Source organism: Octopus sinensis, linkage group LG13, assembly GCF_006345805.1.
Source record: "Octopus sinensis linkage group LG13, ASM634580v1, whole genome shotgun sequence".
Classification (NCBI taxonomy): domain Eukaryota; kingdom Metazoa; phylum Mollusca; class Cephalopoda; order Octopoda; family Octopodidae; genus Octopus; species Octopus sinensis.
The window spans coordinates 71,254,396-71,267,762 of NC_043009.1; the positions used below are offsets into that span (position 1 = coordinate 71,254,396).

Below are 13,367 nucleotides of genomic sequence, written 5' to 3' on the forward strand. Positions count from 1 at the left end.
ATTTCTTACCGACCAAACAGTGGGATCTCAGATATCTTGTAGAATCCAGTAACTTCGTTCTATGATTTTGTTTTCATTTTAGAATGGCTTCTTTCTTGGATTATCACAGAATGAAGGAATGTTAGCAACTGAGACGTTTTAAACAATTACAATTACTATTTCAAACGGTTGTGTATCAAAGCTAATAAGCGTAGGCGTGGCTGTGTGGGTTCAGTGCCACAGCGTGACACCTTGGGCAAGTGCCTTCTAATATACCCTCGGACCAACCAAAGCCTTGTGAGTGGAAACTGAAAGAAATCCGTCGTATATATATGTGTGTGTGTGTGTATAAATATTTTTGTGCGTGTGTGTGTCTTTGTGTCTGTGTTTGTCCTCTCACCATTGCTTGTCAACCGATGTTGGTGTGCTTATAAACCCGTAACTTAGCAGTTCGGAAAAAGAGACCGATAGAATAAGTAATAGGCTTGCAAAGAATAAGTCCTGGGGTCGATTTCTTCGACTAAAACCCTTTTAAGGCGGTGCTCCAGTATGGCCACAGTTGAATGACTGAAACGTGTAAAAGAATAAAAGGATAAAAGAATTATGTCTTACCTTATTCGAGTCGATATCGTAATTGTGTTTCTTCGCCATTAAACTGGCCAGGGAAACAGACTGAGCAAAGGCAACGATTCCGATAACAATGGCATCACCGACGTATCCTTGGGCTGATACAAAATCCGGAACTTTGGGCGGCGGAAGGCTGAGAAAGAAATGGTTGGATTTACAATGTTATACATATATTAGCAGATGAGCTACATACGCATATCTATAACACACGCACGCACACACACACACACAACACACACACACACACACACACAGATATGCACATAAGCATACAGGTACATCTATAACTATGTGAGTTGTGTGTATGTATGAGAGCGAGAGAGACCGGGGATGTCTGCCGAATGTGTGGCTTTGAAGTAAAGGGAAAGGAGGATGAAACGAAGCAGAGGCTGTGAAAGAAAATAAGAATTCCCAACTATAAACACTGACCAAATTATTGAGGCAAGAAGACCAGATGTGACTATTGAGGACTGGATAAACAAACAGTGTAAGATCGTAAACTTTATAATTCTCTATGATAACAGAAGTGATCGGAAAGAAATTAGTAAAATAGAGAGATATCAGGATCTCGGCAGACAAAGAGGAAAAATATTGCTTTGGTAATTGGTGCACTTGGCACCAATGCTGCTTAAAATACTGAGAGATATTGAAATTGAGACCTGCAGAAAAAGGACCATCCTACATTCTGCAACGTATCTGTCAAGACCTACCAGAAACTGAGCAAATATAAAGATCTGGAAATAGAAATCAGCAAAATGTGGACCCTGAAGACTAAAACAGTACCTGTTGTCATAGATGCCCTGGGAATAATAGCAAAAGGGGCTGATTGCTACCTAACTCAGATACCAGGAAACCCAAAAATGGCAGAAATTCAAAAGATAGTGCTCATGGGAACTGCTCATATCCTACGCAAAATACTTTCTATGTAATCTCAAGTTTTAAGACAAACATAATTTTCGTATGGTTTTTTAGGCATTCACTAGTACAACACTAAATACAAAACCAAATGTATGGCACCCTAGGCATAACACCAACACGAACTTCAAACCTGTTGTCTTTTGAGGTTTCTGGGGAGACTTGGAGCCATCTTGTGCAAATGTAAAGCAAAAGTCAAACATATCATAATAATAATAATAATAATAATAATAATATAATAATAATAATAATAATAATTGCAGCTTACCCAGCTGGTATTTTGCCGACTGTTCTGATGCCAAACTTTTCTTTCAAACGGACGTAATGCGATATAAGTGTGCCCGTGACGACCTATAATTAATAAAAATATTTTAATAATAAACGATGCGTTTAAGTACATTTCGTGTGCTCAACATCCTAAATAACCACAATGGAAAAGAAAACTATTAGTGATTAGCCAACAGTATTATCTAGAGTGTAAGCAGCAGTTATACAGGCACTTTGAACGAACTTTCTGTGATGAAAGCCAAAGTCCACCTCGGCAGACAGCCTTGTAAGGTACCATAGAGCATATACATTAATTACATAATTACTTGTATGTCTGTAAGTTCTTCGTCTACCATGAAACCACTTATTCCATTGCTAAAAGACATTGGAAAACTGCTTTCCGATTTAAGGAGGCGAGGTCACTTTCATGAGGGGCTCGGCGGATAACTGGATCCGTCCCACACGACACAAATGAATACGTTTGCAATACCCTGACACTGAAACATGACGCGCTGATTGGTTTCGTTCATTTGTGTGCATCACAGACAATCCTGTCGGACAGTATTTCAGTGTTGGTCTCGAACCGGTTGTACGCTTCGGTGTCGATACACGAAATAGAATTCCTGAAAATGATTCTTAGTAGTGACCAGTCTGAATAGAGCAGCTATTTCGTCCTCGTCGGCGTGCAGTGTTTCCCCGAGAGCGTCGTCATCTTTCCTGTCGTGGAACTTCCGACAAACCCATTTGTCTTTCTGGTGAATGTCTGATGTCTTTCCAGGTGACAAGTCCCCAGAATGTATTTATCCTTGACTTAGGACTACAGCATCTTCAAACTGACGAGTCGCAGAAATATGTGCCGTACTGTCAGAGACCACACACGCTTACTGTTCGGGAAATACTGTACGTAGCGTCAGCGTCAGCGTGTGTTCGCACATCAACAGTCACAGCATGCCGAGCTCGCCTTACAGAAAGTGTTTCAGTCAGAGGCACCACCCGGTTAGTTGAATGCATCCTTCTATGAAGTAGAAGAGCAGATGCACCAAACTGGTCAAACGGGAACGACCAACAGGCAAGAAACTATGCCGGACGCAATGCGGGTATTGACCAGTTCTGCCCAACCTTTCAACAGTAGCTTCGTCACGACCTGTTTTTGGATAGGGTGAGCCCCTCTAACCACATCCAAGTTCACTTGGATATCTGGATAGAACCTAACAGCAAGTGGGTTCACCGGTGCAACTGACCAGAGATCCACGACGCTATTCTACAGTGTGCCTCTCTATGTGCCGCCCCACATTCTCACTGACTGCTCCGTATTCTTTTAGAAAGGCGCCAACAACCTACACTTACGTAATACTAAACATCATTACTATGACGTCATCCGCATCTGCCATCAAAGCTCTCTCGCATCTCAGTTCAAAAACTGATGCCCCTCAACAGTTCTAGTTTCTGCAGAAATGGCTCGAAAGCCAGCACACTCACAGAAAAGGTGAGAGAAGACATCTTTGATAGACAGAGCGAGTGACATAAAATGGTTCCTAGAGGTGATAATTCATTTTGTCCCCCGAGCAATTGCCATTTTGTATTTCTGTGATTCAGCTTCGAAAATGAGTCCAAACCCGACTGCTTTCATGGCGGCTGCTTAACAGCGATGTTAAACCCTGTCAAAATATTCCCTATTGATACAGATTAATCAGAGTTCCACGAAAGCTACGTTTACTTCCCATTTCCTCTGCGAAGTACCCCATGAGGTTGGCGATTGTCACGGGTGGATGTATTTGGGATCACGTGAATTTGGGCGGAAAAAGTTTTACTAACAAGCGTCAAAATAAATTCCTTATCTGCATTCGATGCCAGACCCTTCTTCACCGAATTCGTAAATTTACTCAACTTTTTGCATAAAAAGAAAGTTAATTCAATTAAGCCTGAATTATATTTTATCAAAAATAATGTTACTTTAAAAACAGAATATCGGAAAGAACGACGATGAAGTGTCCTGGTGCGGTTCTACATATTCGTCTACTCTACGTCTACGCTATAATAATAAAATAATAATAATAATATAATAATAATAATAATAATAATAATAATAATAATAATAATAATTCTTGCCTCCCATTAATGTGGAACTTACTGTCAGGAGGAATTGCAGAACTGTACAAATTTCTTGATGAGAACGACATATTAGAGATGCAGAGGTACCAAAGATCAATTATTGATAGACAAAATGGTAATGCAAGATTGTAAACGAAGAACACATTTGAGAATGGCCTGGGTTGACTATCGTAAACCTTTGCAACAGTTATTCTATCGACCTCGAAAGTATGAAAGGCAAAGTCGACCTCGGTAGAATTTGAACTCAGAACGTTGAGGGACGAAATGTTGCTCGGCGTGCCTACGATTCTACCAGCTCACCGCCTTCATATTTCTAAATATTACAAGACATTATCAAGTGCTCTACTTCTAATATCCATTTGCCCTGATAATATAAAATAATATACATAAAAAAAAACGAAACACTGATTAACGATTCGGTTTGTCGCCGTTCATGGGAACATAAAGTCTGACATTTTTCATCCATCACCTCTCCTGGTTATATCCCATGTAGCTGCATATATTACTGTTCTCGCAACATTCGAGATAGTCTTGTTACAATGGCAACAGTAACGCAACGCACCTTTCATATGTCAACAAATATTGATTTTTTAAAATTCGTTGTTTCGTATGATAAATGAGCAAATTAATGGAAGAAAGCCATCGCCATCTCGTCAAATACACTATTTCCAATTTCGTATTGTTTTTTCCCCCCGATTTATCTCCAATAGTTTCTCAACATATCATATTTCTGGTTAATGTCTCGTTTACAATAGCTCCAATTATGTTCAGCGTCATCACTCCTGCTAATTGTTCTATCTTTTAACAGTTTCTGAAATATTCTTATTACTCCTGACCAATCTTTTAGTTTTAAATTATCAGAAATTTGAGTAGTTGTTTTTCTATTGAATCCTTGAACTCCCGATTCCATTTTTAATGTTTCTTTCTACATCATATTTCTCTTCGTCGCCCCCTTTCCTTACACCACAACGATACACCCTATCACCTACGCAGCTTCTTCTTTAAAGCTTTTCCTTGGATACATAAAGCACATTTCTAATGTTCATTTCAACATTGTGTTCCGCTTCTTTTAAAGTCCCATGTACCGCATTACACACAATGGAAGACGTGATATTTCGAACCCTCAGATTTACCAGTCAGCTATTCCTCAAATCATAACCTAGACAAGGGTAGTTGAATAACGTAGTGTTGAGTAAACTGTGCCTAAATAGTATCAGGGTGGTCTCGGGCTCAGCAACAGCAGAATTTCTTCTTTGTAATCTTTAGTATTATTTTGTACAAGACTTCATCTCATTTATATACTTTCTCACTCTAACTGCTCCACCACTCCGGCCAATACTTTGCTACATGGCAAAACTCTTGACCACCGGATATGTGTGTTAACGTACTTCTTAATATATGTGGTCGGTGTCTTCATAACTAAATATTTATAATATAAATAGGTCGGTTTAATTATTTCCAGCATGATGTGATTAAGAAAATGCTAAGGGTTAACTAACATTATTAATTAATGGAACTAATTAATGAGACAATTCCAAGCGAGTCTGACATAAGAGACTTCGTTCAAGAATAATGTCAGCTAATTTCGAACAGTTTGTTTCTGATCAACGCATTTAAGTTGGTTTATTTCTGAAGTTGAGAACTAACATAATCAAATCTGCTACAGTAATCCTTCGACTAGCGCGGGTGTTACGTTTCCAAATCCCCGCGATAGGTGAACCACGATGGGTGAACCGTGATAGGCGAACCGCGATATGTGAACCGCGATAGATGAACCGCAATAGGTAAACCGCGGTAAGTGAACCACGATAGGTGAACCGTGATAGGTGAATCGCGATAGTGAATCGCGATAGGTGAACCGCGATATATGAACCACGATAGATGAACTGCAATAGGTGAACCGCGATAGGTGAACCGCGATGGGTGAACCGCAATATAGCGAGGGATTACTGTATTCTATTACTGAATTCAGCGCCATTTGTAATTCAATAATCAATTATAATAATTATTACAATTAATATAAGGAGAGACTATGGTTCTGCATCTTCGTATATGGACATATTTGTATTGTATTCCGTTTTATTAGTAACAGAATTCTATTTCAGAATATTTGTTTTTAGAATTTAAAAATTTTCCTATATAATAGATACTAAAAATAGAAACGGACTTCATATTTCATATGCAAATAATTTAATATTTATAATAAAAAAAACAGTTAAATTTCGAAAAACTGAATGGAAAACAATATATTTCATTGGGCTGGATATAATCGTTGCTAAAATGACTAGAAGTTTTAGTTTCCGTTGATTCCGGGATCACAGTCATGACTATGAAACAACAAATGAGGACATACTTGGCATTAAAGACAGACACATAATGTTTTAGTAGACTTTGAGTGCTTCAATCCTTCGTCTTAAGAATTTTGAAAGAAATTCGAGTCTTAGAAAAAGTGATCAGCTAGAGAATATATATATATAAGGAACTGATTGTAACTTGACTTACCACGAAAAGTTCAATAGGAACTGGGATCTTTAATCGATCTTTGAATCTTTGGTTTATCTGGGTCTTCACTAAATATATAATGACCATACAAATACATGAAATTCCCAGCTCGACTAGGTTGGTCCTGTGAATGTTTTTGAAGATTTCAATGTAAGTCTGAAATGAAAATCGTTCAAGACACATCTAATCATTGCAGAACAATAACATTACTTTATACATATTGTGTGCGCATGCGTGCTTGTGCGTGTGTGTAGGTGTCTATATATATATATATATATATATATATATATATATATATACCGTTTGAAGCTAAATGGTATGTGTGATGTTGGGTAAATGGCCAAGTGTTTGTGTAGTGGAGTAGAAGTTGAGGGGACAGCGGGAATGTAAGGGGTGTGTGGATGATGTATGTAAGTGCATGCGGAGGAAGGGCTTAAACGAAAAAAGATGGGGAATTTAGACGATGAGGGAGTGAAGAGAAAATTGATTCCTGCTCCAGACAGGGACGGGAATCTGAACATAGACAGAGATGACCAGTTGAGCAGAAGTGGGCCGAGACTGGGGGTGTCTTTGCCGAGTCTGGTGTCTCGAGTCAGCTAGATGCCGACCAGGTTGTCCAATGTATTGGTAGCGGCTAAGAAAGCAGATGATACTATGGATCAGACTGCAAGTGAAGAAATGAATGGCATGGAAAGAGCGGTATGATGCAGTCTTTTGATGATGAGCATTGTAGTACCACACGAGGATTACGATACTTACGAATAACAGTTGGAACACTCCTCCAAACCGCTTGATCTTAAGACCTAAGACATACTTCACTTGGCTTGAAAATACGTGTACGGCTGCACCAGTTGTAAATCCACCGATCAAACATTCAGACATGTAAGTTGTAACCACGCCCATTCTGAGAAACCCCATTATCACCTGAAACGGAAACCAGATTGAAAATAATCAAACATCCAAGAAGAATTTCGTATTTTTAGTTATAATAGGCATGAAATAGCGCCAGAGATTTATGGCTTCGTATGGTGTTAATAGTAAATTATATTTATGCTGTATTGCCCCGTGCTGACTGATCAAGCAGGCTTATAATCATGTGTGCTTCTGTTTAAAACATTTTTCTGTTATTTCTGAAAGGACGACCACGTTGGTTTGTGGTGTATAAAGTGGACAGAATATGAAGTTGATGATTGTGATGTTGATCGTATTTGAAGTTAAGGGTTTCTGAAGCTGGTGTGTACAAGGCTAATCTTATACGAAGTTCATGATTTATGAAATATAAGCAAATCAAGGTCATGCGAGAGTTGACGGAGACGCAGGTGGTGGTGGTCTTAATCATCATCATCATCATCATCATCATCATCATCATCATCATCATCGAGTGATGATGAGGACAATAACAGCAACGATAATGAGAATGAAAAAGTCCACTTTAACGATGACGGCGAAGAGAAGTGAAAAGAAGGAAGTGAAAGAAGGAGTTGAAAGAATGGGGGAGAGAGAGAGAGAGAGAGAGAGAGAGAGAGAGAGAGTAGGAAGTTCTAAGACGAGAAATCAATAAGGTAACCTACTTGAGCTATTCCAGCCATGAAGGTGATCGCGGCAGCCAATTGTATTTTCTTCATCACAACTTCATCGAAGGCATCTGAACTGACTGAGTATTCTTGTTCTGTAGTGTTCATCTCCGAAGTCAGTGAAATGTTCAAGGCCCCGCCGGAGGTAGAGGATTCCGATGACTCAATGTTGGACACTACAGAACCAATCATCAAGCTCACCACAGCCACTGTGCCTAAGAGAGCGAGAAAACACGATTTACACACACATAAATTGTGCTAATGAGTTAAGAGTAACACCAACGCAGTGTAATTAGCAATAAATAATTATACGAGATCATTACCCATTTATAATTAGCTTCATTATGTAATTGGATAACAAAAGAGATTTTTCGGAGTCTTAAGATGAGAATCGAACCGACACATTTCGTTGTTACTTAACGACTCGTCTGTCGGCCATCTTTCATCTCTCCTTTCCAAAATGTCAGGATTGTCTAACGGAATTATTTATGATATTATTCAGCCTGCTACGACATTTGCTAGAGTGTTACGTTTTTAACAGCCTTGGTTATAGAACGAAATCGAAAGCATGGTTGAGATCTTTAATGTAATAAGTCTGACTGGGACGAAATATAAGACATAAAAAGCACATTCCAGAAGATTTTAGACTTTTCAGGAGAGACATTTATTAATTTCAAAGTAGGAAATTCTAGCTCCAGCTACTTTGTGACGAGGTCCATGGGAGTCCGCCAAAGTGAAGCTGTCCGGATCCTTCTCACATCCCCCTTTATTTTCAAAACGACTGCCGCTGAGGTTCTTCTTCAGTTTGGGAAACAACCAAAAGTCAGAAAGCAAGGTCTGGATTGTGGAGAGAGTAAGGAATAGTTTTGTTGCGCAGCCCTGTCAAGAGGTTGGTTATTAAGATGTCACTGGGAACAAACTTTGCAAAAATGTTGAACATGTTCAAATCTTCATGAACACCAACTCTGAACAGTATATTAATAATCGTTATCGACAAGTGACGTCCTTCATCCAGAAAGATCAGCCAGCTCTGATGTTCTAACGTTCCTTTTCCTCCCACACATCATTTCTCACCTCCTCTCTACCGACCTTGAACCTTTCGTTCCAGCGAAAAACATGCTTAACTCAAACAAGTTAACCCATAACCAGTCTGGGGCATTTCACAAGTTTCTGAAGAACACCCAGTTTAATAGAAAGCTGTTTTGCATAACAAACTTTCAAACGTTCCGACAGCATTCTGCAAATTGGTCAGCTGGGATAATCAGTGTCTAACAGAATATGTTCAAAGTATTGTTTTCACAGCCGTCCCTTTAAAAAGGTGGCAAGTCAGTCTATGGGATATATTAAAATGAGATTTATTAAGTTTACAATAAAATTACAATTATCTAGGACAGTTACAACTGCCTCTCCTAAGAAGCAAAAGTCTGAAAACTTCTGGAATGTACCCTGTAAGTGAAATACCTAACATAATGAAACTAGGTCTCGAAGATCTGTAAATTCTTGCATCAGAATAGAAATACGAATATTTGTTGTGTCTAGAATTTCCGCAGGTCTTGGTAGCATTTATTAAGAATATAAATCAAGTTATTTCAAGAACAATTCATTCGAACTCAGAGAGTGAAGATTCGAAATAAATACTTCAGAGGTGTTTGTTCTACGCTCTAACGATTTAGCTAATCTGTCCCCTGTTTAAATTACGTTGAACATGATTTGAAAGCGAATCACAGATTGAGTGAAATAAACCCTTCTCTGCTTTATGGTCTTTGCTGATAAATATTCATACCTGTCCACAAAAGTGCAAATTAGAAACTGACTAACAGATCCAGTACTTGACAGATATATTAACACCACTCTGCTTTAGCTGTTCATACGATTTGACTTCGACGCGCAAATACGAAGGAACACTCATCAATTTGATGGTGCTACCGATATAAATAACGGTAAGTTGTCAGGGTCAGTAGCAGAGTCTCTGTGTAGTCAGTGAGCATGCAAGAAATAGTAGCCAAATCTCTCTTCAATCGCAGCATACACACTGAAAACAAACAGGGACACAAGGGAATCTAGTTCTAAATAATACCCTTAAAATCGAGAGGTTTCGGCTGGAATGTCTGCTCGATCGGGGTTGGCCAGACACAACGGTAAATTATTCCTGACTTCTAAAACCATTTTACAAGCAAGCGTCTTCATAATAAACCCAACGCAAGTCTCGGCCATCGGATGCAAACTGCCGGCGCTCGAACCCGGTGTCCGACACCCATACGATTCGTCTGTCTATTACAATGGATACTACTGCAAAAATAGAAAACCTCTGGATCTCCCTCTCTCTCTCTCTCTCTCTCTCTCTCTCTCTCTCTCTCTCTCTCTCTCTCTCTCTCTCTCCCTCTCTCTCTCTCTCTCTCTCTCTTTATACACACACATATATATATATATAATATTCATGTTTGTATGTGTGTGTGTATGAACCAATTGTTGGAGCACTGCAGAGTTATACACCCTTTTAGAAATAGCTGCTAACTATCCCTCAATTCCTCTCACTTGTGTGTTTTCCCCATTCCATGCTGAACAACACATCAGTCCGTCCATATTTTCTGGTTTCTCCGAAGAATTTTTCTAGCATACTATAGAAAAAAAAGAAGCTGCTGTTGCTATCCTCTTGCTCAACCCGCCTCAATTTCTTCTGTTTGGTCACCCACGATCCTGTCACATGGAATTGTACCCAATTCTGAGAGACCGAAATAAATAGAAAAAGAGAAGAGATGAAGCAAGGGAGAGACGAATCAATGATGGTGCTTGACTGGTATTTATAGACCCCGGAAGGATGGAAGGCAAAGCTAGCCATAGCAAAATTTGAACTAAGAAAGTAAAGAATCGGAGCAAATACCGTTAGACAACTATCTGCCATTCTAACCATTTTTGCTGATCGTCTCACCATATCTCTCACCTAACCATCTTTTTAAAAAAAGGAACTTTTTGGACAATGTAGTCAAGGATATAGAAGATAACACCCGACCCTGACGGCCGCAAAATCCTTGATCACAGGACTGATTGCTTAATGCTGATTGAGCATAGGCCAGATTGATTAGGGTTTACCTGGGATCAAGCAACGATAAAAACATTATTGTATTTAATTTGGACTCGGCTATTTCCCTTTCTGAATTCAAATTCCGCCTGGTTCGAGGCTTTTTCTCAGAGGTAAGTAAAGAACGTAGCGTAATACATCAGAATCGATTAAACTGAATAAACATTGTACACAACTCTGACATACAAATGGATAACTTCGAGCCAATGAGGGAGCCGTTATGTGGGCACGTGACTTGCTAGAAACATCAACCAAATCGCTCGCAACCCATACGCTACCGGTTTTAGAGTTAAAGGTTAAAACACCATTAATCCTAATTTTGTGTCATCAAAGTTGAGCTGAACCTAAACAACCACAACAGTAATACATAAATTCGTATGTAAATATTAAATAAACTTGCGAAATTTTAAACTTACCCATTGCTGCATGTCTGGACGTTCCGAAGAAGAAATACGTTAAGAGAGGAAAAAATGACACATAGAGACCAACAATGGGTGGAAGATCAGCCAGAAGCGCGTACGCCATTCCTGTTAATTGATATTTGGAGAGGAATAAAAAGGTGAATATATTAATGATATTGAATTTATCGGCAATCTTTTGGCAATCATAGAAATCGTTGAAGTCCCAAGTTAAATGTCTTCCAAAAATGAATATTTTCTTACACATGTTGAGATGACAAGATTCAAGAATGATTTAGCTGATATTTCAAGGAAATCGAGCAAATCTAATGAAGTTTCCTTCTTTGTCCCGATCTAATAAGGAAAAGATAGGCGACATCTTCCCTTCCGTGGACGTTTTTAAGGGAATAAATAAAATATTGCATAATATTAGTACCGTGTAACTCTACATAATACTAGTAGCCTGTAACTCAGAATAACCTCCCCCGGGTGGTCGGTGACTAAACCACTGAGGAATGAGGGTGTCTTGGCACTTAGCAGGATTAAAAATAAAATGGTGGATGATTTTCTCCCTGAGAAGCCAACGGCTGACCATAAATAGACAGGAGACAAGGACCACCTCTCTCTCTCTCTCTCTCTCTCTCTCTCTCCTTCTCTCTCTCCCTCTCTCTCTCTCTCTCTCTCTCACTCTCTCTCTCTCTCCCTTCGCTTTATCTTTTCAACCTCGACTACAACGGTTTTTCTCTTCGGAGCTGTCACGTACCCCTTCTGATTCACTCCATCCTCCTTCTCTCGTCATCTCTATTATTCCCACCACACCCCGTCAAAACCTTTCACTAAACACCACGTTCGTTACTTCCTTCTTAGAATGTTGGCTCTCTGGAATTAGTTCTCTGCTAACCTTTTTTCATGCAGATGTCCATTTGTAACTATTCAAGTGGGGCCATCTGCATCGACTTGATCGAAGGTTATACATACAGACGCATTTCCTGGATCAAAACAACGTGGGAGGATCGTATCAAAAAATTACCCTTGGCACTTTACGAACACAACAGATACAAAACATATATTTCTCATCATTAATTACTCTAGTACTCTTATAAGTACCCAAGGTACCTATGTATGTTTGAGAATAGTGGCCATGACGTAAAAAGAAAGATTGATCATGTTGATGTGATGTGAATAGTTGAGTCCAGTTATGAGACAGTTCAAGCGGTAGACACACGAGACCACATCAACAAGGACAGTGAAGCAGTTCAACAAAATGTTATCAACTTACAACAACTACTGACAGGCAAATGAGCAGCGCCTTTCTCTCCTTTTTCACCCTTAATCCCACCAAAATCCACTGGGAACATTTGCTTCCTTTATTCTTCCTCACCATCACAATACTTCACTAAACACTTCAGCTAATCCTTTTAACCCAAGGATTGCAACATTCTAGATTTTCTTTCTCGGTAGATAAGCAAACAATTACAGAGATAGAAAAATAGAGAAGAGCAGACAGAGATAGAGATGAAGAGGCGAACATTCGTAGAGACAGAGGGAGAGATAGGCAAAGTGAGGGAGAAAGGGAGAGGGAGAGGGATGTGTACGCACGTGCGTCTATGTTTTTTATTGTCTTCTCGCATGAATCTTTTTTCAGTTTGTAACATTAGCGTTACTAAACCTAGGATTGAAGTGATGCCGGTGTGCAGCGTCGTCTCTTTATTGTCGGTAGTGGCAATGTGATTGAAAACCACTGAAATCGAGTCACTCTACCAAAGCTAGAAAATCGCAGAGATAAAAAAAAAAAAACAACAAAAATAACACATTATAAAAACGGACAATGAACTTCACTTTATTCTCCGAGGTGAATGTAATAAAAATTGATGTGCACACAGTAATAAACACATACAAAGCATGAAACTTAAC

At 39.2% G+C, this 13,367-nt stretch overlaps 1 protein-coding gene across 6 annotated transcripts in view; it reads right to left on the reverse strand.

Annotated features, from left to right (window-relative positions):
• Nucleotides 1–13,367, reverse strand: part of LOC115218623 (sulfate transporter) — a 154,409-nt gene that overhangs the window by 32,911 nt on the left and 108,131 nt on the right. For all 6 annotated transcript variants that reach the window (XM_029788530.2, XM_029788528.2, XM_036508532.1 and 3 more), the window contains 6 exons: nt 11,472–11,582; nt 7,974–8,191; nt 7,162–7,326; nt 6,403–6,558; nt 1,790–1,872; nt 592–739 (listed from right to left, as the gene is read on the reverse strand). In XM_029788530.2, coding sequence (XP_029644390.1) covers nt 592–739; nt 1,790–1,872; nt 6,403–6,558; nt 7,162–7,326; nt 7,974–8,191; nt 11,472–11,582 — 881 coding nt within the window. The remainder of the gene's footprint in view (nt 1–591; nt 740–1,789; nt 1,873–6,402; nt 6,559–7,161; nt 7,327–7,973; nt 8,192–11,471; nt 11,583–13,367) is intronic.